Source organism: Sus scrofa, chromosome 7 (assembly GCF_054392235.1).
Source record: "Sus scrofa isolate SSC_HxYL_T2T_F1_AM1 chromosome 7, Sscrofa_HxYL_maternal_Yorkshire_Landrace_v2.0, whole genome shotgun sequence".
Taxonomy (NCBI): Eukaryota; Metazoa; Chordata; class Mammalia; order Artiodactyla; family Suidae; genus Sus; species Sus scrofa.
Genome location: NC_139389.1, coordinates 40,510,745 through 40,535,170, shown reverse-complemented (window position 1 = coordinate 40,535,170; position 24,426 = coordinate 40,510,745). Strand labels below are relative to the sequence as shown.

The window sequence follows — 24,426 nt, the reverse complement described above, 5'->3', positions numbered from 1 at the left end:
GTTCACATTCTGCTAAGTGTCCTGGCTCCCTCTCTGCCGAATGAGAAGGGCAATAGCGGGCAGAGGAGCTGGAGGCAGCCTAGAGTCTCCGATTGTGCAGGTTGGGTGAACAGGTGCCCAGGTGTCCAAAGGGCCAGTTCTCCCACTGAATCAGGATGCCCCTGAGAGAATGAGGCCATAGGGAAGCTGAGGTATGGGAAGTAAGCTGGACCTGCCACAGCAAACAGCACGCACTGCTGTTAGGGAGGAAAATGCCAGAAACCCTCTTGGCACCCCTCTCAGGGGTCCAATAAACAGAGAGGCAGGGAAACAGACAGAACCCTATCCAGCTGAGGGTCTACAACAGCTAGATGACCCCATTCTTAATGGCTCCTGGCTTCCTGAGGATGGGGAAGGCTGCAGAGATTAGGAAGAGAGCGGACCCACTGATGACATCAAACACACAGCAACTGCTGCCCATTAGAACATTTATTTCTCAGAGAGAAAATAAGTTTCAGACAGTCATATTATAGTAGGTAAAATTAACTTTTGTATTCTTTACAAGCATAGATTCTTCTCTGTTTATTACCTCTCTTATACCATCTGTTATAAACAATTCTAGAAAGCAAATAAAGTCACTTTCTACAATAAATAGAGCATCGTGTGCTTCACAGCAGACGCGACTGAGACACATAGGCCCCATGCCACAGCAGGATCTGAGCCTTTTCCCATTCTAAAAGAGCAGTTTTAAAAATGAGACTCAGAGAGAGACTGAAAGAGTCAAAGAGATTGAAAAAAAAAAGAGAGACTAAGAAAAGAAGGAAGAGATTGGGGAAGAAAGAGACACAGAAAGAGAAAGCACGAGAGCCCCGAGATCTTACAACACAGGTTGAGACGAAAGTCACAGAGTCCACAGCCAACCAACTACCTGGGGAGAGGGGGGCGCACTGGCTCCTTAAAATAAACCACACTGTGTGCATGTCAAATACTCAGCCACACAATGGAGGACTCCAGTAATGGAAACTATAGGCCTGAATAATTTAGAACAGTATTTTACAATTATATACATCATGTCCTTCCCTAGCCATAGGCTGCATTGTAGTTTTATTATTGTACAAAATCCAAAACCCCATCCTTTATGTTATAGAGAGTTTTGTTGGTTCCCTTGTAAACTCTGGCTCATGTCCCAAATGTACAAGAAGTCGTGGCGGTTGGTTGGTTGTATTTTTAAAAAGTCAAGTATGTAAAAATGGCAGTGATCTCCCCAGTGACTTCGTTTTGTCCAAAACTCCCCTACGAAAAATTTAAAACAATTAAAAAGAACATCAGGTTAAAAATCAACATGGCGATCAGTGGCCTGCAACCTGGCCCTGCGACTTTGGTGCTTAAGAGGTGAAAGGAACATCCAGAGAACAGACATCGAAGCCTCTGAAAGTTGTGTTGGTTTGTCAGTCAGCATTCCCCATTTCACAGTTTTTTTCTTCCCTTCTGTTTCTGAGAAGGTAAAGGTGGTGAGGGGGTTGAAGGAAAAGAGGGAAGGAGACTGAGGGTCTGAAATAAAAGTGCTGCGTTCCCTGGAGTTCGGAGCAGCAGAGGCTGGGGGGAGCAAGGCGCAAGACAGAAGGTGCTGGAGTGCAGGCACCGTGCCATCCATGTGGAGCAGAGGCAAGAGGCTGCCGCTGCAGAAAAGGAAAAGCCCACAAGGAGAGGGTAGGAGGGGTGAGAGGGCAGACCCAGCCAAAGGGCACCAGCTTCACCCCAACAAGCCCCAGAACCCAAGGAGACCGATGGACATGCACACCCCAGCCTGGGCTGCTGACAGGAGCCTGCCTCCTGGCAAGATGGAAGCGGGCAGGAGGGGCCCTGCCTCGAACCCAAGGGGCAAGCTCTTGCAGCTTGGCCTCAGCTGTTGTCTACAGCAGATATGAAGGGGTGTGGGTGTGCTGGTGAGGGGGTCACCCAAGGGGTGGGCTGGTCTCTGTCCCGGGCCCCCAGGGGCCAGGTTGAGGGACCCACCTAACAGCTGGCCTCAAAGGGAATGAGACATAAAAAGAAAAAGATCAGTCTGGTGATGGTTTCTGTCAGTTTGGCACAAGAGAAAGTAGGGAAAGGAACACGGGAAGAAGAGAGACTGGGCAGAGGTGAAGATGGGACAGGGAAGAGGAATGAGGATGGGTGACGGAGGGAGAGAGAAGGTAGGCTCCAAGAGGTTCCCTGCGCAGCCCTAGGGATGCACAGCACCTCTGGGGTCGTGTCAGAGCCTCGCTCGCCCTGAGGTGTAGTTAGTTGGGAGTGGAGTGGAGGGGCCAGCACACCCGTGAGAAAGAGCCCGGGACCTCTCGCCACTGGGCCAGGTCTATCCCTCAGCTGGGCCCAAGCCTCACAGCTGCGTCTGCTCCTAACTAGTCATCAGCAGAATGGCCCCGGAGGAGCTCAGGTGGGAGGTTTTGGCACACAGCAGGCCCACCGAGGGAACCATGCAGTTGGTCAAAACTAGGGCCTTGCTCTTGGGGAGGACACAGCCCGGTCCCCGGCCTGCCATGGGAGGGGAAGCTGCCAGCCATTTGTCTGGCTGGGGCAGGAACAGGCTTCCTGTGCCCCGTGGAACGGAGGCAGGGCAAACAGATGCAGGCCAGGCCCCGCCCTTACAGGTAGCTGGAGGTGACAAAGGAGTGGGGCCCCCGCACTCGGCTGAGGTGGATCATCGCGCGGTCATAGGCCACCTGCACTGACTTGCGGATGCTGGTCTTGCGGCCTTCCAGCATCTTGAGCTTGTCCACAGTGTCTTCCACACCCAGGGGCAGGACTTTGTCCCTCGGAAGCCACTGCCTAAAACACAAGCACAGTAAGAGGCCTAGACCATGGGGAATCCCACAAGGGGGGCTCCTCCAGACCCACCTGCCCAGGACCAGCAAAGCCAGGGGAGGAGACAGGCAGAGGGACAGACTGGGACGCTACAGGCAGGAGGCCACCAAGGGACTTATTTTGCAATCAGGCCCTTCCATGGGCCCAGGACACTCATTTGGCTTACAGGGGTGCCAAAGCCGTGGAGCAGAGTCTGGGAGGGCTCTGAGCCTCACCCTGCCTTGGCCAATCAGGGAGCAATGGCTAGGAAGTGGAGGTGATGCCAGGAACCGATGCACTGATCTCTGCTGGGGCCTGCACCAGGTGTTTTTTAAAAGATTCCCTGCGTGACTCCAACATGGTTGAGAGCCCAGCCTTTGGAGCCAGATCTTGGTTTGTATCCTGGTTCTGGCTATGGGGTCTTGGCTTTCTGAGCCTCAGCTTCCTCATCAGAAAAATGGATTGGGAGGAGATTAATGAAAATTTAGATGAGGATTAAATGAAATCATGCATGTAGTAAAGCAACTTGCATAAGGATATGGAGTAATACTCAAAAAATGATAGCTATTAGCTACGTCCTCCCTCTGCAGAAGCAGAGGTGGGAGGACTCTTCTGCTGGCATTGGTAAACTACAAGCCAACCAACCACTTGCAGTGGTTCCTGCACTGCCCAGAACTCTGCGCCCAGGACTGGGACACACGTCCCTGCAGCCGCTGGGAGTGTTGGCAGATTACCTCCACAGGAGGCACCCTCTCCCAGGGCAGCCAGCATCCGGTGACTGGCTGACAAAGGGGTGCAAAGACACAGCCCCAGTTCCTGACATCTCTAATGGGCCATCCAGCACCAGAGCTCCAAACGGGATTGGCTGAGGCCTCTGCAGCAAGTGCATGGCAGCTGCGCCCCTCACCCTCCTCAGATCTCTCCAGTAAGTCTCCTAATACAAATACCAGTGTTTCCCAGGGGATCTTATCTGCAATACCCCTTACTTACTATTAACATGTCAAAGTATTAACCCCTTGTGTACCCCCTCCAGCACATTAGCATTAGAATAGTCTCCAGTGGGGCCCCTCAGCCTGCATCCCAACACAGCCCCCAGCAGCAGCACCCACTCACCAGGTGCGCTTGTTGTCAAAGAAGAGGACAAGGAAGAGCTTCTCTCCAGCCTCGGCCTGCTTCTGCTCTCCCAGCTTCAGCACATCCAGTGGGGGAACAGGAATGGGGACACCATTGTGCAGGAGGCCCTCCCGGGGCATCTTGGGGTCGATGATCTGGAGGTAGGAAAGGAGATGGCCTTTAGCTAGCTGAGGGTGGATGGGGTGAACAGTGTACCCTGCCGTAGGACTAACCACTGAACCATGCTACATTGAGGCTCTGCAGGGGACTGGCCTTGCCCACAACCCAGTGATGGAGGGGCTAACCTCCTCCAATGACCTCAGCACCCTTAAATGAATTCTTGACTCTGCTTCCCCAGATTCTGTTCTAACGCTTTGGCCCTTCTCAGTCCTGACGAGGGGGCTTGCTCACCAAACGTCAGGACCCAGGACCGGAAATCCTGGGAAGCCAGCATGAGGCTTGTCAGAGCCAGTGGAGTGTCTCTGATGTCCAGGCCAGATAGACAAAAGCCCTCCTCCTGATGTCCCTTACGGGAGCGGAATGGAGGCTGTTTTCTCTCCTGTCGATTTCCCTTTAGAACCTCTGTAATTCACTTCAAACTCTCAAGGTCCTTCCTAGAAACCATGGCTGTGAAGAACGCTGGGCATCAGCAAGAGGGCCCATCCTTTTGGTTCTACCACCTGCTTACCCACCACCTTTCTGTCTAACTCTAATCCTTCCTGGGGTGTAGAACACAGTTTTAACACTTCCATAAGACCAGAGAGAAGCTAAAAAACTGAATTTGGAGGGCTGCTGGAGGGGAAAATAATGTGGCTGGAAATAAGGGCCACTGAAAGAATTATTTCTTGAGCCTGCACACTCCCCAGGGCAGGGGCTCAGCAAAATGCCTGGTGGTATCGACACAACAATCGTTCTCCAGCTCTGTGGAGCACTGACCAGGTTACCAAAGATCCTAGTTTATTCACATGCTATCATCTTATCTCCTCCTCTCGCCAAAACTGAGAAGTCTGCTGATGGGAATGAGCTGACAGAGGCAAGCACTAAGCCCAGAAGGAGGATGTAGCTGGCAGGGACTAAAACCAGGTGTCTGGACAAGGCTTGGGCCTCTGCTGCCTACTCTCTCCTACACCGGCCCCGCTTCCAGAGCAGCTGCTGACAAGCTCTGTGTGCCAAGGCCAGGGAGACTTGGAACTTACGGAGGAAGCAGCTTTCTCCAGAGATGGGAGTGATCTTAATTGCTATACCCTGTCCCAGGGGGCCTCTTCTCATAGTAATAAATTGCTCTATTTACTTTTGGGTGTCTGCCAGCTTCCCTACATCCTCTTTAAGATAAGCAGCTAAAAGCAGGTGCTCTGATTAAGAGTTAAGGAAGAATAGCCCCTACCCTGCCCCCAGCTGTGTGATTTGGTAAAAACTCTTAACTCCTAGCCTGTCTGTCACTCCTGGGACTGAAGCTAAGGGTCCTAATCAGAACCGACAGGAAAGCTCTCCTGAACTCCCTCAATGACTGATAGGGGGGCTACTCTGCTAGGTTTCCCATCCACCAAGCCATGCTGCCTGACTGCTGGAACGTGGGGCAGACTGAGCTCTCCTCCCTTTTTAAAGACAGAGGCCAATGGATCTCAAAATAATAAACAATGGTCCATTCACTCAAATGTTATACAGATATACAACGATATGGAAATAAAGTTTGTGATAACATATAACATTATTACATGTGTACAAATATTATTATAGCTATAATACACAAACAATAAATAGAAGGAACAACAATACAAAATGTTTATAGATGGTGTCAGAATGCTGGGGATTTGTGTTGATTTTCTCTATTTTTCCAAAGCTTCTATAAGGTAGATACATTATTTTTACAGGAAAAAAAATTTTTTTTTTTTTAAAGAACTAGAGCCTCAGAAAATTTAAAAAACTGTGTATTCACTATAGGTGCAAGTACATATTTAAGTATGCAGAGGAAAACGACTGAGAGAGCATAAACTAAAAAACAAGGGTTCTGTTCAACGGTGGGATTTTCAGGTGGTGGTTGAATTTCTTTAGTCACGAAAGAAAACGTATGATTAAGAAGGCAATGGAGGAGTTCCTGTCATGGCTCAGTGGTTAATGAACCCAACTAGTATCCATGAGGACTCGGGTTCAATCCCTGGCCTTGATCAGTGGGTTAAGGATTTGGCGTTGCCTTGAGCTATGGTGTAGGTCTCAGCCGCGGCACAGATCTGGTATTGCTGTGCTTGTGGAGTAGGCCAGCAGCTATAAGCTCTGATTTGGCCCCTAGCCTGGGAACCTCCATATGCCTCAGGTGTGGCGCTAAAAAGACATAAGACAAAAAAAAAAAAAAAAAAAAAAAAAAAAAAAAAAAAAAAAAAAAGAAGAAGAAGAAGGTAATGAAAAAGGAAGAAAATAAAAGACTAACTTCAGGCCAGCCTTTTCTGTGTTGTGAGATTAAAAAAAAAAAAGTCAAATTTACACAGCCTTAATCACTTCTTCAGCAACTAAGCAGGGGGTCTCAAGGATGGCAGGACACAGAGCCTATGAAAGTGGTCCCAGGCCCAGCCTCCTCAGCCTGGGATCAGTGTGGATCTTCCACCTGCCACAGGGGGTATGGGGCAAGCAGCAGAGTTCCAATATGGCTTCAGCAAGTTGTAAGACCCTGTGGAGCTAGTTTCCTCACCTGTCCAAAAAGGATCAGAGTTCCTGCACTTTTTACCTTAAGAGGATGCTTTCTGGAAAGAGCCACAGCAACCAATGAGCTGGAGAGGCTCAGAGTACGGTGTGTGCTGGCATGAAGCCGGCAGAGTAGTTCTCAACCCTAGCTACAGATCATCTGGGAAGCTTTTTAGTCTTTTTTTATTTTTGCTTTTTTTTTTTAGGGCTGCACCTGCAGCATATGGAAATTTCCAGGCTAGGGGTTGAATCAGAGCCACAGCTGCCAACCTATGTCATAGCCACAGCAACATGGGATCCGAGCCTGTCTGTGACCTGCACCACAGCTCATGGCAACGCTGGATCCTTAACCCACTGAGTGAGGCCAGGGATCGAACCCGCAACCTCATGGTTAAGAGTCGGATTCATTTCTGCTGCGCCACAATGAGAACTCCCTGGGGAGCTTTTAAAAAAATATTCACACCTTGGTCTGGCTTCAGAGAGTCTAAAATGGTAGTTCTGAGATGGGACCTCGGTATCTGCATTGTTTAAAAAAAATTCCCCCAGATGATGACACGTCCTGAAGGTTAGTAGAATCAGTATCTTCCAGGGACAGGTGGACATTACTTCCCCAGTATAGAAAGAACCCTAAGAAATAATAACCAAGGTGGTAAAAATAGAATTTTGAGCTACTGCTACTATGGCAAAAATGGAAATTTTGGCTACTGCTGGAGCTAGTATAAACCAGAACTAATTTTCTAAGGGGCAACCTGGCAATTTGTATCAGAATTTTGCATAGACTTTGCCCCAAGAAGGCATTCCTAAGACTTCTTCACTGTGAAGAAATAATCACGGATGTACACAGCACTTAAACTACAATGATGATTACTGCTGGCTGTTTATCACAGTGAAAAATTCAAAATGATCAACTAGGGTTAAAATGAGGTACATGCACTCAACTGAAGATGATGCAGTCATTAAAATGATGTTGATGAAGAATGTTTAATGGCATAAGACACGCATGCTCATGGTGTGCTGCAAGTAAGGGGGAGGCTGAACACAGTATGGTCTCATATTTACATATTAAGCAAAAAAAAAAAAAAAAAAAAAAAAAAAAGGCTGAGTGGATATACACCAAGAGGCAATCTCTGGATAGAAGGGACTGTGGGTGAATTTGAACTCAGTGGCTCAGAACACAGGCTTTGACATCACACAAGTTGAGCCTTGGGTTCTAATTCCAACCCCGCCACTTCATAGCTAGAGAGTCATGGGTACCAGGTTTTCAGTTTTTCCCCCCCCACAAAATGAGAGTAACCATACCTTCCTCAGTATTTCAAGAACTTAGCATGACATATTTATGAAAACATCTAGCCATTTCTAGCAGCTTTTACAATTCTCAATAATGAGCACCTACTACTTTTATGCATGATGATAATTTTTTTTAATTTAGCAAATAAATATATGATATTAAATCCCTAAGAACCCTAGCCTCCTTCATTCTTTAGCCTATTCTAAATGCCCTAAGCAGGGAGCCTTACTGGTCTAACCCACCCAGGCTGAGATAAAACCTCCCTCTCCTGCACCTAAAAGCACCCTGACCCCCAAGAACACTGCTGGCTTGATCCAGTCAGATAAGCCCCCAAGGCAAGGTGGGGAGGGAGGGGCAGACTCACCAAGGCGGGGTAGGAGGGATAACCTCGGCACTTGGCCCACACCAGCTCCAGGGGCTCCAGATCTCCGCGGTCTTCAAAGGGCATCAGGAGACTTCTGCCTGGGGGCGGGGGAGGGGAGGAGATAGCACCCAAAGGGGACTTGGAATGGTGCCCAGGAAGCCTGCCTGGGGCCTCCATTTGACTGGGGCAGCCCAGGAAGGAGCCAGCAACACCCCCTCCACCCCTCCTCCTCCCTATCCTCTCCTAGTTCTTAAGACTAGATCAGGAGTCAGCAAGCTTATTCTGTAAAAGGCTAAACAGTAAAATACTTTAGGTTTTGCAGGCTACACTCTCCACTGCAACTACTCAACTCTGCTGTTGTAGCATGAAAGCAGCCACAGATAATTCATAAGTAAAATAGGCACTGCTGTGTCCCCATAAAACTTTATTTCTGGACACTGAAATCTGAATTTTGTGTAATTTTCATGTGTTACAAAACAGCATCTTTTGATTTTTTAATGATTTGAAAATGTAAATGTAAAAACTGTTCTTAGCTCGTGGGCCCTACAAAAAAACAGGCAACAGGTTACCGTTTGCTGACATCTGAACCAGAATTCTAGGTTGGAAAACTAATTGCTTCATCATCAGGACACCAGGAAGGAGGACTATAACCCAGTTTGACAAAGACACAAACTGCTCTCTGGGCCTCTCCGAATAGTGGGCCTCACAATGGAGGCTTCATGGGAAAAGATGCCTGGGATGGATATCCTAGTTAAACTACTTCTAAATGAGTTCTTTTCTGACAAGGCCACACCTGGCCATCCAGGCCACCTGGCTGCACAGCACTCAGCAGAACCAAGCAGACCTGCTGGTTATCTCCTGCCTATTTAGTCAGAACCTCACACTGGGGGGCTCCACTTGGGGCAGGTACCACATCTCTTGGGCTTACTCTGTTCTGTACCCGAGGCACTAGCACACGTGGATGGGGTACTTCACAAATCCCTCTGAACATACAGAGGAACCTTCCCTTCCTCTCCACACATCTATAAACGGCAACGGGGAGATGACCACACTCAACAAAGGAAAAAGGCCCAAATCCCACAGTCTAGAGATTATGTTGTTAAGGAAACATTACCACCCATATTCATAATTTTTTAAAAATGTACTACTAATAATGAGGTCTCATTTGCCACCTACTTAATCAATATTAATAACAATAAAAAGATAAAATCCAATACTGAAGAGGCAGGCCGTCTGTGGGGAAACTGGTGCAATCATACACTGCTGAGGAAACTGCAGACCAGTCTAATCCTTTGAGAACACAATTTGGTGGTAAATCTCAAAAGCCATAAAAAAAAAAGTATGAACCATCTGCACCAGTAAATTCCTTCCCTGGGAATTTATTCTTTGAAAAATACATTAAAAATAAGTAAGAGGTTTTCTGAACAAAAATATGGGTTTAATACATTATGTTAAAAGCTGGAAATAACCAAATGTCTAACAAAGAGGCAAGTAAACTATTATTATTATTTTGCTTTTTAGGGCTGCACTAGTGGCATGTGGAGGTTCCTAGGCTAAGGGTCGAACTGGAGCTACAGCTGCCGGCCTACACCACAGCCACAGTAACAAGGGATCCAAAGCTCATCCGCAACCTACACCACAGCTCACGGCAACACCAGATCCTTAACGCACTGAGCGAAGCCAGGGATCGAACCCAAAACCTCATGGTTTCTAGTTGGATTGTTTCCGCTGTGCCACAATGGGAACTCTGAGGCAAGTAAATTATAATGCATTGATTGGAAGATACAATGTTCCAATACTATGAGATGTAAAAATTATGTCAACATTTTTTTAAAAAGTATGTGATAACACTGAAAAAAAGCAGAATACAAAAGCATGTGTTATAGATTATCATTTTGTTAAAAAATGTGCCTGAAATAAAAAGAAGGCAACAAACAGAGAGAACTGAAGACAACTGTGTTAAGGTGATGGAACAGTGGGAAGTCAGTTTCCTTATTAAATTTCCTTTGGCATCATTTTAATAAGTATGTGGTTTTTAAAATAAGAACACAGTGTCACTACCAGAAGCACAAAGTATGTGCCAATCTGCTTCTGGTCTTGCACGAAATACTGTACAAATTAACCTCGACACAAGCCCTGCCTTCTGGGCACCAACAGTCCAGACAGTAATGAAACATGCAGGCATGCACTCATCAACACACATATGAAAAAGAAATGGGTGCTAAGGGAAAATAAACCAGGCTGGGAAGAAGAAAGAGGGGAAGAGAAGCCCCGGAGCCTATATGTTCACTGGAAGCTTCCAAGCATCCAAACTGCACAGCCCCCACGGGAGGACTGGACAGAGGTTTGCTCAGAGAACAGCCTGCCCCATGCCCCCTCCACCTGAGCCCCACCCAGCCCTCTCCTTTGGCTCTGCTGTCCTTTATTCCCTTGGTCGGAGGAAACGAGATCCATGTATTTTACTGTCTGGACCAGCTGGAGTAGAATGTCTCATGAGTAAGATGGAAGCACTGGGTCACATGAAATCACAGGGTCACGTGTGAAACTCAGTGATACATCCAATCTCCACTCCTGTGAGGGCAGACTGAAACGTCTACAGAAAGTACAACTGCACACCTCCTTCAACATAGCAGCTCTACTTCTACAGATACACTCCCCATGGGTACAAAATGATCCACGTACAAGATTGCTCACTGCAACACTGACTGTGACAAATAAGTGAAAACAACCTAAATGTCCAACTGTAGAGGAACAGCTAAGTAAATGATAGCACTCCTACGTAACGGGGCATTAGGTAGCCAAAAACAGGCACAGAAGACTCTCTAAGATATATTATTAACTGAAAAAAGGCATGGTTTAGAGGAATGTGCATGTTAGGCTTCTCTACTCTTTTATACACACACACAAGTTTTTGGCTTGTGCATGTATGCAAAGACACAGTGGCTATTCTATGGAGGGGAGAGCTGCCTTTTCATTATGTGCCCTTTTGTACCCTTCTGATCTTTGTCACCATGGCATGTGTTACCTATTCAAAATAAGGTGAATTAAAAAAAAAAAGTATGAATGACCTGGGAGGAAGAGCCATCTCCTTGTCTAGTGCCCCCTGCGTTTGGAAAAGCTCAAAATCTGGTTGCTGCCTATAGAACTGGTACTTTGAAGGTCTGGTCCCCCCAGATGCACCTGTCAAGCATCCCTCACCTGAGCCATTGTAGTCAGAGTCTCCATTCACACCTTCCAGGAAGGGCACTCGAGACAGGGCTGGCTTCCCTCGGCTGCGTTTGGGGGGTGTCAGACCACTGCATACAGAGCAGGGAGGAAAAGGGGGGCAAAATGAGCAATTTTAATGACTCACATACCCTCTCCCACTCTCCCATCTCTGCTAGGAGCAGAGCTGCAAAACACTTCAAGGAGAATGGTTTCTCACCTTCCCCTAAAAATTCACACTAACCCATGATATACTGCTGTCCAAATGTTCCCACAAGGCTTTAAGGAACCATTTCATCCATGTGGAAGGACTCAACTTGGAAAGAGATGCCTGCTCCCCTGCCTGGGGGCCTTGGATTTCACCCAGAGGGAAAGTCACCCCAGGCACTTGTCAGTTCTCCCAGAGTCTAAACAGCCTGGCATAAGGAGGGCCTGTCTCATATTTGCCCAGAATTTCTTACCACCGCTTCTTCTTTAGAAACCAATTTATCTTTGAGGTACAAAACTTTGCCTCTTTCCCAAATTTTCTCTAATAGACATGCTTTACCTCCTCAATTAGAAAAAACATTTTTAAATTGGAAAAAAAATCCACTTCTCACTTCTACTTTATGTGTACAAAGTTTTTCTTAGAGATGAATTTTTTAAACAAGTAGACTTTTTTTTTATATATAGCACTGCAAGGAGGTAAAAAATATATATTAGACAAAGACTAGAAGGTAATAAGCAAAAATGACAATACTAATACAGAATAATGATATAACTGGAACCCAACCAGGCATCAATGTTTTTAAACTGCTCCCAATGCAATTCTAATGTACAACCATAATTAGAAACCTCTGGGCAAGAATAATGTGGCTAGGGTTTCTTTCACTCAATGTTAAAAAATATTACTGCTATATAATCATTTCAATCAAAAAAAAAAAAAAAAGTGCTTTTAAGCATTTACAACACCTGCAGAAGAGCAGAAATGCTTAAGAAACCCCTAGTGGGAGAAAGAAGAGGCCAGGGTTAAGACTGGTTGGAGATTAGGGTACTCCTCATTTACTGACTCATAACTGACTTTATCATGGTCTGATACAAAAAAACTGGCACAACCAGAACCCCTGTTGAATCATAATCTTTCAGTAACTAGTAGGTTGGGAGCTTTTTTCCTACTAATCAAAATTAGGACCTGTTGGGGAAAAAACAAGTAACAGAGAGTTCACATTCAGGATTCAGTTTCCATGCACACTACAAAAATCTGTCACTGGGCTTAGAGAATCTGAGACCTTATAGAAATGTAAGGTGCTGGAGTTCCCTTGTGGTACAATGGGTTGAGTATCTAGCATTGTCACTGCAGCAACTGGGTCACTGCTATGGCTTGAGCTCAATCCCTGGCCTGGAAACTTCTGCATTCGGCAGGCACTGCCATAGTTTTAAAAACTAGTTTTAAGTTTTTCAACTTAAATAAAATGAAAACGTAAGGTGCTGGTGGTTCTGTTAGAAAAGCCTCTCCAGGAGTTCCCACTGTGGCACAATAGGAACAGCAGCGCCTCTGGGATGCAGGTTTGACCCCAGGCCCAGCACAGTGTGTTAAGGATCCAGTGTTGCAGGTCACAATTGTGGCTGGGATCTGGTCCCTGGCCCAGGAATTTCATATGCCTCAGGGTGGCCAAGAGAAGAAAAAAAAGAAGAAAAGCCCCTCCAAGAACACATCATGGATCTGGGGAGACAACTCCAAATACAAGAGAAGAGGGCATAACCAAGTGGTTAAGAGGAGAAACTCTGGAGCCAGAGGACCTGGGTTCAGAACCTGGCTCCTCTACATGTTCGCCCTGTGACCCTGAGCACGTTACTTAACCTGAGGCCTGTGCTGCCCATGTGCTGCTGTGAGGAGTTAATGGATTAAGCATTCAGTACAGCATCTATCAGGCAGTCGATAAGCAGCAGTTATATAGTAAATGCTATTATACAAAGGACAACAAATAGTAATGTCTCACTTTAAATATTATAAACTACTACTGTTATACTATTGTTTGATAAGCTCTGAGAAGAATGAGCGCAATAAGAAAGGATGCAACACCAAAACTAGATCCATATATTCCTGTTTAATAGAAAAAAAGCACAAGTGACTTGATCATGGCCTGCATTTCAGCCCTCTCTCCAAGTTATCTAGGCCTAGGCAGACAGCTTAATCTCTAATTATAATAATTATTATTACTATTTTGCTTTTTAGGGCTGCACCTGCAGCACATGGAGATTCCCAGGCTAGGGGTCGAACTGGAACTATAGCCACCAGCCTACGCCACAGCCACACCAACACCAGATCCGAGCCCTGTCTGTAACCTACACCACAGCTCATGGCAACACCAGATCCTTAACCCACTGAACAAAGCCAGGGATTGAACCCGCAACCTCGTGGCTCCTAGTCAGGTTCATTTCCACTGTACCACGACGGGAATTCCAATAATTATTTTGTTTACTGGCTTACCATTCATCTCTCCCTTCTATAAGCTCCATGAGAACAGACACATTATCAGCGTTTAGAAGAGTGCCTGGCTCATGGTAGGCGTTCAATTAGTACCTGAATGAGTGACCCACAGAAGAGGATGCAGCTCTAACCTGCTCAGAAAGTCATCAGAAAAGATAAACTCAGAGACAGGAGGGAAAGGGGATGGGATTAGTGACCAGAAATCCTTTCAAGGTTCTTTCTTCTTTGAGTATGATTCTGGTCTAATTAATAAGAACTTCCTCGGAAGTTCCTATTGTGGGTCAGCAGGAACCAACCTGACTAGTATCCATGAGGGCAAAGGTTCAATCCCTGGCCTTGCTCAGTAGGCTAAGGATCCAGCATTGCCCTGAGCTGTGGTGTAAGTCATAATGTGGCTCAGATCTGGCATGGCTGTGGCTGTGGTATAGGCTAGCGGCTACAGCACCAATTCAACCCCTAGTCTGGAAACCTCCATGTGCCGTGGATGAGACCTAAAAAATCACCACCACCACCACCAACAAACTTCCTTTATGTATTCACTACCACAGTGTGGAAAAAGAAAAAAAATCCTGCAAAAGTCCTGAATCTCCTCTTTTTTTTTTGTCTTTTGTCTTTGTTGCTGTTGTTGTTGTTGTTATTGTTGCTATTTCTTGGGCCGCTCCCGCGGCATATGGAGGTTCCCAGGCTAGGGGTTGAATCGGAGCTGTAGCCACCGGCCTACGCCAGAGCCACAGCAACGCGGGATCCGAGCCGCGTCTGCAACCTACACCACAGCTCACGGCAATGCCGGATCGTTAACCCACTGAGCAAGGGCAGGGATCGAACCCGCAACCTCATGGTTCCTAGTCAGATTCGTTAACCACTGCGCCACGACGGGAACTCCCTGAATCTCCTCTTTTAAACCCTGAAATTCTACTGAGAGCTACTGAGTTAAGAGGAAATTCCTTTCAAGGGCATCAATGTTCCTAAACTAAGCAGGGACCTGGAGAAATCATGGCCTTGGAATGTTCTACAAAAAGGCCAACAGCCTGGATGCGCAGGCTGACCAGAGCCTGGCCAGGCTTGCTTCTTGCAGGTCACAGCTGGGAAGAGCACCCTACGTGGAAGGAAGAACCCAAGACATCATCTACCTTTTAGTCAAGGGCTAGGAGGGGAGACTCTAATAACCCCTCTCCTATCACACCCCAATGAACTGCGTTTCCAGGCATCCTATCCTTTTTTTTCCTCGGTTTTTGGCCACCTCAGGGCATATGGAGTTCCCAGGCCAGGGATCAGATCCGAGCTACACTTGCAACCTATGCCACAGCAATGCTGGATCCTTAACCTACTGTGCCAGGTGAACCTGCATCCCAGAGCTCCAGAGACAGCAGTGATCCTGCTGGGCCACAGAGGGAATTTTAGGCACCCTATCTTTGAAGGGAATGAGAAAATCCAACCCAGGACCAGGCCAGAAGCATCCTCTAAGATTCTGAAATCTCTGCCTCCCATCCACTCCCCCTATATCTCTAGAGCTGCAGCATGGTGGGAAAAAGCTAGGACATTTCTCAGGCTTGGTGGGGAAGAAAATCTCAAGGGAGCCACTGGAAGCTGAGCCCTGCTAAAGTGGGGGAGCAGTCCAGGCCTAAGCAGCAGCTGGAGCCTCCAGGATCCCAGCACCGGGATGGAGTCAGTACCCAACAAAATACACGCAGCCTGCCGTGGAAGCACTTCAACACAGACACAGTCTTTGGTGCTGCCCTGCAACCACTCCTCCCCAGCTCTGAACGCAGGATCCATTCAGCAGCCATGTGGAGGGACCATGAGGTCAGCCTTCAGGATAAGTCATTTTTCTTCTATGGCATCAAGAGTCTCCCATTTCCAAGAGTCCCATGCTTCCTGGTGTCTTGCAGAGCACACAACACAGAGCAGAGATTCAATAAACTTTTCCTTTTTTCTTTTGACCACACCTGTGGCATGCGGAAGTTCCCAGGCCAGAGACTGAACCCATGCCACAGATATAACCAAAGCAACAGCAGTGACAATGCCAAGTCCTTAACCCACTAAGCCAGAGAGAACTTCTCAATAAACTCTTAGACTTGGAAGAAACTTAGTTTTCTAGACTCCCTTCAGAAATCCTCCCTTCAGAATGGGAAAAGGGAATTCCTGTCATGGTACAGCGGAAACGAATCCAACTAGGAACCATGAGGTTGCAGGTTCGATCCCTGGCCTTGCTCAGTGGGTTAAGGATCCGGCATTGCTGTGAACTGCGGTGTAGGTTGCAGATGTGGCTAGGATCTGGTGTTGCTGTGGCTGTGGTGTAGGCCGGCAACTACAGCTCCGATTTGACCCCCAGCCTGGGAACCTCCATATGCCATGGGTGCGGCCCTCAAAAGACAAAAAAAAAAAAAAAAAAAAAAGAATGGGAAAAGGAACCCAATCCTCCCCAGCTCAAGGACGGTAGAACAGTTGGGACCTCTATCTCACCAAAAGGCTGTCACCAAATTTCCTGTCGGCTCATTTCTTATTCCCACACCACACCTCTAAAGAGGCCATCGTGCTAAGACAATACTGTAAATCAACCATACCACAATAAAATGTTTCTTAAAAAATTTTTAAAGTAATATAAAATGAAAAGGCCATTGTTATGATACCCCCAAAAGCAACAATGGGTGAAACAATGGGTGTCTGTAGCTGGGTTATCTAAATGGACCAGGAGGGGGTGGGGTGGGAGGTGGGGAGGTGAAGACTGGCTCAAATGTTAACTTCTTTGGGCAATAAAGACTCAGCTGTCCCCATCCTCTGAAGCCAAATTCAGCTCTACAAACCTTGTAAACCATCAGTACCCTCTCCTTTCCCTAGTCACATCAGGCCTGGCAGTCATGGGCTTTGCCTAGGGTTATTCCTGGGAGCTTTCAGTCACAGACAAGAGGCCTCAGGAAACAGCAGGGGTGGGGGAAGGAAAAAACTGAGATAAGCAGGAGGTTCAATCTGCAACTGAAAGGAAAATAAATGGAGAAGTGGCAGAGCTGCCAACAAAGCTTTGGGATAAGTGTTCTTACCTGCAAGCTTCAAATGCCAGTCCACCACTGAGACCCAAACTACATTCTGAGTCAGACCCGCTTTCGGTGTGTTTTCCAAAGCCGTTGGTCACGCCTGCCAAGGACAAATAAAGTGAGCCTGAGCACAGAAACTCCCCTTCCCGACACAGGTTGCAGCATAAGGCAGCTGCCTTGGGAAGCTCAGAAGGGGTAGAGAGGATGGCTGGTCCTTCCTCTTAGGAAACAGGTCTTGGGGGGTGGAGAGAACCTGATAAAGGTTTGGGGGGTAATGTTGGGTAGGGCAGCAGGCAGACATGGCATTTTCTTTCCCATCCTTCTGGGTTGATGTGAAACGGCACCCAGCTCATTCCAGTTACTGGCATTTGACTACAAAGGGAAATACCAAGACTTCCTCACTCCGCAGAGTCCCTGGATGTGCTTCTAATTCCCCTCAATTATCAAGGAGTCTCCTCTGCCTCCTGGGGAGCCCACCCACCTTGCCTCCTCAGATAAACACTCACACACCCTATCCATCACACAGCTGGCAACAGCTAGCTTCATTCTTCTGGGATGGTGTCAGGGGAGCTGGGGCAGGATAAGGACTGTGCCAACCACACCCTAAGAGATCTAGCAGAGCTAGTCAGAGTTAACAACGGGGGAACTTTTCAGCAGATGTACAGCAGACCAGACCTTCCTGGGATTGGGAGTCAGATTCCCTGGGTTCTTGACTGGGCCTTAAACATGGGTTCCTAACAGCTGCACTATGTCCTAAGGATACCCCCTTTGATATTACTAAGATGATAACCTCATTATTGACTATGCCTGTCCCTGCCCACTCATCTTGTCACCTTCCTTAATTCCATTAATAATAATCTCATCACCTTCCTTAATAAAAAAGATATGGGCTAAAGCCTAGGCACCTTTGTTCTACAGAACAAGAGTGCCTCCTGGTTCCCCACTTTCTAAAAATAAAAAATAAACAACAAACACGGGTTCCTTTTTCTCTTTAAGTCTTGGCTTTTTCTTTCAAGAAGTGCAGGTAATAGAGTTCCCGTCGTGGCGCAGTGGTTAACGAATCCGACTGGGAACCATGAGGTTGTGGGTTTGGTCCCTGTCCTTGCTCAGTGGGTTAATGATCTGGCATTGCCATGAGCTGTGGTGTAGGTCGCAGATGAGGCGTGGATCCCGCATTGCTGTGGCTCTGGCATAGGCTCGCAGCTACAGCTCCGACTGGACCCCTAGCCTGGGAACCTCCATATGCCACGGGAGCGGCCCAAGAAATGGCAAAAAAAAAAAAAAAAAAAAAAGAAGTGCAGGTAATACTTTCTTACTTATGGAAGATACTGTAAAGTATGAATAGGGAAGGTCTGTTTACAGCAGGGAGACTTTCAGAGCAAATGACTGTCTGGTCATTCCTGGAACTTGACCCTCACCTGTGAAGGCTTCAACTCTCCCCTCTCTCTAATTCCAACCACAATCCAGAGTCCTAAACATCTGAGAGCTGAGCCAAGAGCTCTAAGTCATATACTCTTTGGCCAGAAAACTAGGAGGCACATCACACCTGTAAAAGCAAACATCTGAGCCAATATATCTGGACTCTCACGTGACACTGCCTCTAACATTACAACCTCGGACCTCAATTTAAACCAACAAGGCCAGCTGTGCCTCAGGTGCCTCATCTGGAAAGGATCAACACCAGTTTTTATGAGACTCTACTAAAGTTGTGCAAAAATATTCCTGGGCACCAGGTACCTGGAATGGCGGAAAAGAAACTGATTTAGCAGTAACCCCAAGCAGTGGGCCCTTTCATGATGAATGAGCCTAACGTCGAGATCTGTTTCCCAACAGCAGGATTCTTCTTTTTTTTTTGGCATTTCTTGGGCCGCTCCCGCGTCATATGGAGGTTCCCAGGCTAGGGGTCCAATCGGAGCTGCAGCCACCAGCCTATGCCAGAGCCACAGCAACGCAGGATCCGAGCCGCGTCTGCAACCTACACCACAGCTCACGGCAACGCCAGATCGTTAACCCACTGAGCAAGGGCAGGGACCGAACCTGCAACCTCATGGTTCCTAGTCGGATTCGTCAACCACTGCGCCACGACGGGAACTCCAGGATTCTTCATTTTTAATGCACAGTATTCGCAGTGCCATTTCACTGCACCTGATATAGCAGAGAGGATGGCAAGAATAACTGCTACCATCTACTGCTATATACCAAATGCTTTATATAGGCAATTTCCAATCCTCAGGACCCATAATTAGAAAGGTATCACTTGCCCCATATTAAGGCTGAGAACAGGCTCCAGAAGTTAACTGATGTGCCCCAACATACACAGCTACTAAGAAGATGGGATTTGAACTCAAGTTTGCCTAACTTCATGCCTCAACCTCTTGACTTTATGACCAACCTACTAGCCACATTGTGTATTTTCTGTGAAGAATGATGGTGTCTAATCTCGGAGTTGAGAGCCTTACTCCCACAACCATGAGAAACAGAAATCTGTCAATAACCTGTATGAGCTTAGAAGAGGACCACAAGGCCCAGATGAGAAGACAGCCCAGACAACACCTTCATTGCAGATACCTGGCCCCCTGACCACAGAAACTGTGGATAATAAATGGGTGTTATTTTAGGCCTATAGACTAGCAGTAATTTGCTTTCCAACATAGAAAACTAATGTAACAATTTGTTCTAGCAAATTTGTTGACTCTTAGAGTTCACAATTTTCAGTAAAGAGCAGTGTCTTGGGAGATCCTGTCATGGCTCAGCAGAAACAAATTTGAATAGTATCCATGAGGATGCAGGTTTGATCCCTGGCCTCATTCAGTGGGTTAAGGATCCGGCGTTGCTGTGAGCTGTGGTGTGGGTCACAGAAGCAGCTCTGATCTGGCGTTGCTGTGGCTCTGCTGTAGGCCAGTGGCTATAGCTCTGATGCGACCCCTAGAGCCTGGGAACCTCCACATGCCCCAGGTGCAGCCCTAAAAAGACAAAAAAAAAAAAAGAAAAAAGAAAAAAGAAAAAAGGAGTGGCCTCTTCAGTCGGGAGATCCCAGCCCTGCATCTTTTTAGTGCATATTAAACGAGGCCCAACCTGTAGAATGTTCCCCTCCTGTCAGATTTTCTACCATTAAGTTTCCCAAACGTTTACATCTTAGTCACAGGGATCAAAAAGTGACATATTTACTCATTTTACCTATCAGAAGCCAACAGGGGAACTTGGGCCAGACAGAAAGGGAAGGCAATGCTGGAAAACAAGGCATTAGAGAGAAAAGCATGTGCTAGCCACACAGCACAAAGCCACCACATAACAGGACATGAGGAGCAAAACCCAAGAGCAGGCCCTTCCTTGCCAAGCAAGCTGGTCTTCATATCCCACCAGGACTAAACTACCCTAGTGATGGAGGCCCTGTATATCCAGGCCCATCTCGCCCACAGCACTGGCTCCTGATGCTCCCAGAAGCCCCTCTCCAAACTGTCCCTCCTGTGTCCACACACTCGTGCCCAAGCCCATTGCTCCTTTATATTTTGTCCTTATCCCCTGGGTCAGCTCAGCACTGACTCCTCATGAAGCCTTCCCAATCCCACCCAAGGCCTTACTCCCTGAACACCTCTAGCAGTGCTGTCACCTCACACCTACTGTCCAGCACTGTGACATCTCTGCACCTTGGGAGACCATGTAGTCTCCCCACTGGACTGTGAACTCTTTCAGAGCTGGAGCTGAGTCTGACTTGTTACCCCCACCCTCCTACCCTCCCAGTGATGAGCTGGACATGCAGTAAGGACTCTTCAGTGACAAGTTATCTACTTCTGGGCCTCCTTGGTTCACTCTGCTGTGGCCACACTGGTTCCCTCCCTGTTCCTCAGACAGGCAGAGCACATTTCCACCTCCAGGACCTGTACACTTGCTAGTCTATCATTTTTGTTGTTGTTGTTTCATAACCTTTACTTTTATATTTTTTGGCTTTTTGCCATTTCTTGGGCCACTCTCCTGGCATATGGAGGTTCCCAGGCTAGGAGTCTAATCAGAGCTGTAGCTGCCAGCCTATACCACAGCCATAGCAATTCGGGATCCGAGCCATGTCTGCAACCTACACCACAGCTCATGGCAATGCCGGATCCTTAACCCACTGAGCTAGGCCAGGGATTGAACCCGAAACCTCAGATTCGTTAACCACTGAGCCACGACAGGAACTCTTAGTCTATCTTTTTGGAATGTTCTTTCCTCAGATACCCAAAGAGCTCCCACCTTCAGGTCCTTCTTTACTCAAATGTCACCAATGCAGAAGGCCTCCCATGGCCACACTCTAATATATCACTTCTGCATCCCTAACCCCCCTTCCCTGCTCAATTTTTCTCCATAGCCTCTCATATAGGATGTAATTCACTTATTTGCTTTTGATCTCTCTCCCGATAAGCAAGGAGATCTGCCTGTTTTATTTACTGATTTCCCCCCTATATTTTGGTGATTACAGAGTCTCTGATATAAATATCTGATGAACAAGTGAGCTAAAATGAAGGTAGGAATCATTGTATCCTAAATAGCTTTATATCTCCCTCAGGGCCAAAGACAGCCCCAGACAAAATGTGGCCCTCTCAAAACATTTGCTCAAGGCCACTACTTTCCACTTCCCCAGGTCACTACTCGTGTGCCAGACCCAACTGTGGGCTCTGGAGCCCTCGATGATACTACTGGTATCCACAGGGGCCATAAGGGAAGCAGCCAACTGGGGCCAAGTGCTGGCTGGCAAGGCAAAGCAGAAAAGCAGATAAGAAGTGGCGAGAGAAGTCCCAGGCAAGGTCACCTGTCTCTTCCTCCTGCTGGGGGGACCTCTCCCCTTCGCTCTCACTACAGCTCCTGCTCCTGGGCCGCTTCCGGGAATGCCGTTCATCCTCAATGCTGGCAGGGGAGTCCGGAGAGCCCACTGCACCGTGGTCCTCGCCGTTCTCCAGGGCCCCATCTGGGCTCCTCTGAAGCTTAACCCCATTCTTGGCCTTCCTGAAGAGGACTGATGTGCGGCGACCCACGCCACTGAGTGGGGCACCAGCAGGGGACGTGTCGGGGGCCATGAGGGATACCCTATTGATGCCATTGTCACTTAGCAGGCGTTGCAAGGGCATGCTCCCTAGCTGCAGAGGTGATTTTTCCAAAAGCTCATCTTCTTCCACTTTTCTGGGCTTTAGGAATCGGCTTGAAGGTTTGCTATCACTGATAGGTTTCAGAGTGGGGGGATCCGGAGGGGATTCTTGCTCAGACAAGGAAGGTGCAGGCCCTGTGGGCTCCAGAGTTGGCGGGGGAGGCAGTTTAGAATCATCTGTTAGAGAAAAAGAGAACCTGCTTGAACATTTTAGAAAAAGTCTGTTGCTATAAGCCAGATAATGACACTGACAACTAAGAAACAAAAGCGTAGCCTATCAGAAGGCTCGACACATCCTAGGTCTCAGGTCTGAGGTGAGGAAAATGCAGGACTTAGGATAAAGTTGTGTCTACACTAGGAGTTATAAACTCTGGCTATGTATCAGAATCACCTAAGAAGTTCCTTAAAAATTCCAATGCTGAGGTCCTATACCAGACAAATTGAAACAAAATTGCTAAAGATGGGATTTTTTTTTTTTTAAGTTTATCAGCCAAGTCTGATGAAGTCAGATTACAACCCACTGCCCTACACCCAAGAAAGCCCAAAGCCTCCTACTTAATCAATAATTAGATAAGCCTCAGCCTCAGGATTAGAAATCTACAACTGTCTTTAGACTCAAGTGTTTTCCCATCTGTCAATGTATTTTGTTTCATGTCACCCAAGTGAGGTAGGAGGAGCAGAAAGAATAAGCTCACTGATATGGAAAAACGAGAGCAAGGAAATTAAATCAGTGGTTTCCAAACTTGTCTGTTCGCCTACCACCTTGAAAATGTTAAAAACTGAGACTTCCAAGACAGAGCTCAGATTTCCCTAATCTGAATCTCTGCAAAATGAAGACTAAAAATATTTTGAAAACTCTAGATGTTGTTGCAGCCGATCCACTGGGCATGACTCTGCACTGCCTTGGCGCAGGAGCGGGGATGGATACAAGTGGCACGCTGACAGTCATATGGGGAGCTGGCAAGAGTCTCGATGAACATGAAGCCCTCTAGTACTAAAAGTGACCTCTTAGCCATGTACCAACCTAAAATAAAATGGGTCATTCTCTGTAATTCGGCCCCTTTTCCTCTGAAGATTAACTCTGACCTTCTAGACTGTGTGGATGAGAGCTATAGGCTCAGATCCAAGGGCTGGCATAAGCGAGACAATTCTGTCCCCAACAAAGTGGACAGGATGAAAAGCAACCCAGGTAAGGCCCTTGGGTCTCTGAGAATCACATCCCCCAGCTGTCTTTGCAGTTTGGGCCCTATAGCTGCTTGGGATGGGCCTATAGATGTGGCCATCTAGGGTCAAAGCCACGAGCCCAGACCATCTTTAGGGTCTGTCTTTCTTTTCTATCCTTCCATACCACAAACCTAACCTGCTCTAAAAGCCTCTCTACATGATGGGATAAGGTGAGCTCATAGTTAACTGGTATGTACAATATGGCCATATCAGGTACAAAATGCTGAAATACTTCTTTTTAGTAAACAGCTGCTGGGACCCAGCCCAAATCTGCTCACAATCCGGCAACTAAATATCCACATAGTGGCCCTCAGGAGCTCCCTCTAATGCAACAGTCAACATCTACTCTGACTGTTTAATTTGGGTCTCTCCAGATTGTTAAATATCTTGAATATCATCCCTAGGTACGCATAGAAGTGTGGCCACTCTGAAGGGCTTTACTCGCCCACGACGGTCAGACGTAGAGTTGGAGAAGGATGCCCTCAGTATGAGACTTCAGATACCTCCCCCTTACCTTGGCCTCGGCCCCCTCCCTCCCCATGACTGTCTCTCACCTCTGTCCCCATCATCTTCTGGCTCCTCCTGCGGGGCCTGCTCCAGCACAGCCATATCCCCCTGAGGCCCTGCTGGAAGCTCCCCGTTGGACACAGTCTTGTTCAGTGATGGTGGCTGCGGTGGTGGTGGCGGCGGTGGCTGTGCCAGCTTCTGTCGAAGGGCATTGATCTCCCGGCGCAGCAGGCGGACACGGCGGGTCCGGGCCCCACTGGACCGCATGGCACTCACCAGGTCCAGTTTCTCCAGCAGCTCCTTCAGCTGCACCTCCGGGGACAAGTGGGCCCGGTTCTCTGGGACGAGGATGTTGTCCACTGCCAGGGAGAAGGGAAGACAGAAGGGGCTGAAGGACCTGCCCAGCCAGGACAAGGGGAAGGAAGGAGTTGATTTCTTTGGATGCAAAATATGCTCCTGGGATGCTGGGCCAGGAGCTTCCAGCATCATCACTGTGGAGCCTTGCCCCTGACAACACCACTGCCCAGAGGGCAGCCACAGAGACAAGGTCAGAATCTGGGAAACATCTGCAGAAGCAATTCACAGTCACAATTACAGGCTCTGTAA

The 24,426-nt window shown here is 47.5% G+C and overlaps 1 protein-coding gene across 22 annotated transcripts in view; it reads right to left on the bottom strand.

The window, feature by feature from the left end:
- Positions 1-450: 450 nt before the first annotated feature.
- BRPF3 (bromodomain and PHD finger containing 3) overlaps positions 451-24,426 on the bottom strand; it is a 40,612-nt gene continuing 16,636 nt past the window's right edge. For 10 of the 22 annotated variants that reach the window (XR_014809940.1, XR_014809937.1, XR_014809939.1 and 7 more), the window contains exons 7-13: positions 23,868-24,179; positions 21,757-22,266; positions 16,977-17,070; positions 11,463-11,560; positions 8,265-8,362; positions 3,937-4,091; positions 451-2,808 (exon numbers count right to left, since the gene is read on the bottom strand). Coding sequence is in view for 10 of the 22 variants with exons in the window: in XM_084967862.1 (XP_084823988.1) it covers positions 2,625-2,808; positions 3,937-4,091; positions 8,265-8,362; positions 11,463-11,560; positions 16,977-17,070; positions 21,757-22,266; positions 23,868-24,179 (1,451 nt within the window). In the remaining 12 variants the exon portion in view is untranslated. Of the gene's footprint in view, positions 2,809-3,936; positions 4,092-8,264; positions 8,363-11,462; positions 11,561-16,976; positions 17,071-18,814; positions 19,804-21,104; positions 22,287-23,867; positions 24,180-24,426 lie in introns of those variants that run through there. The other 12 variants (XR_014809942.1, XR_014809934.1, XR_014809938.1 and 9 more) reach the window with 4 other exon arrangements.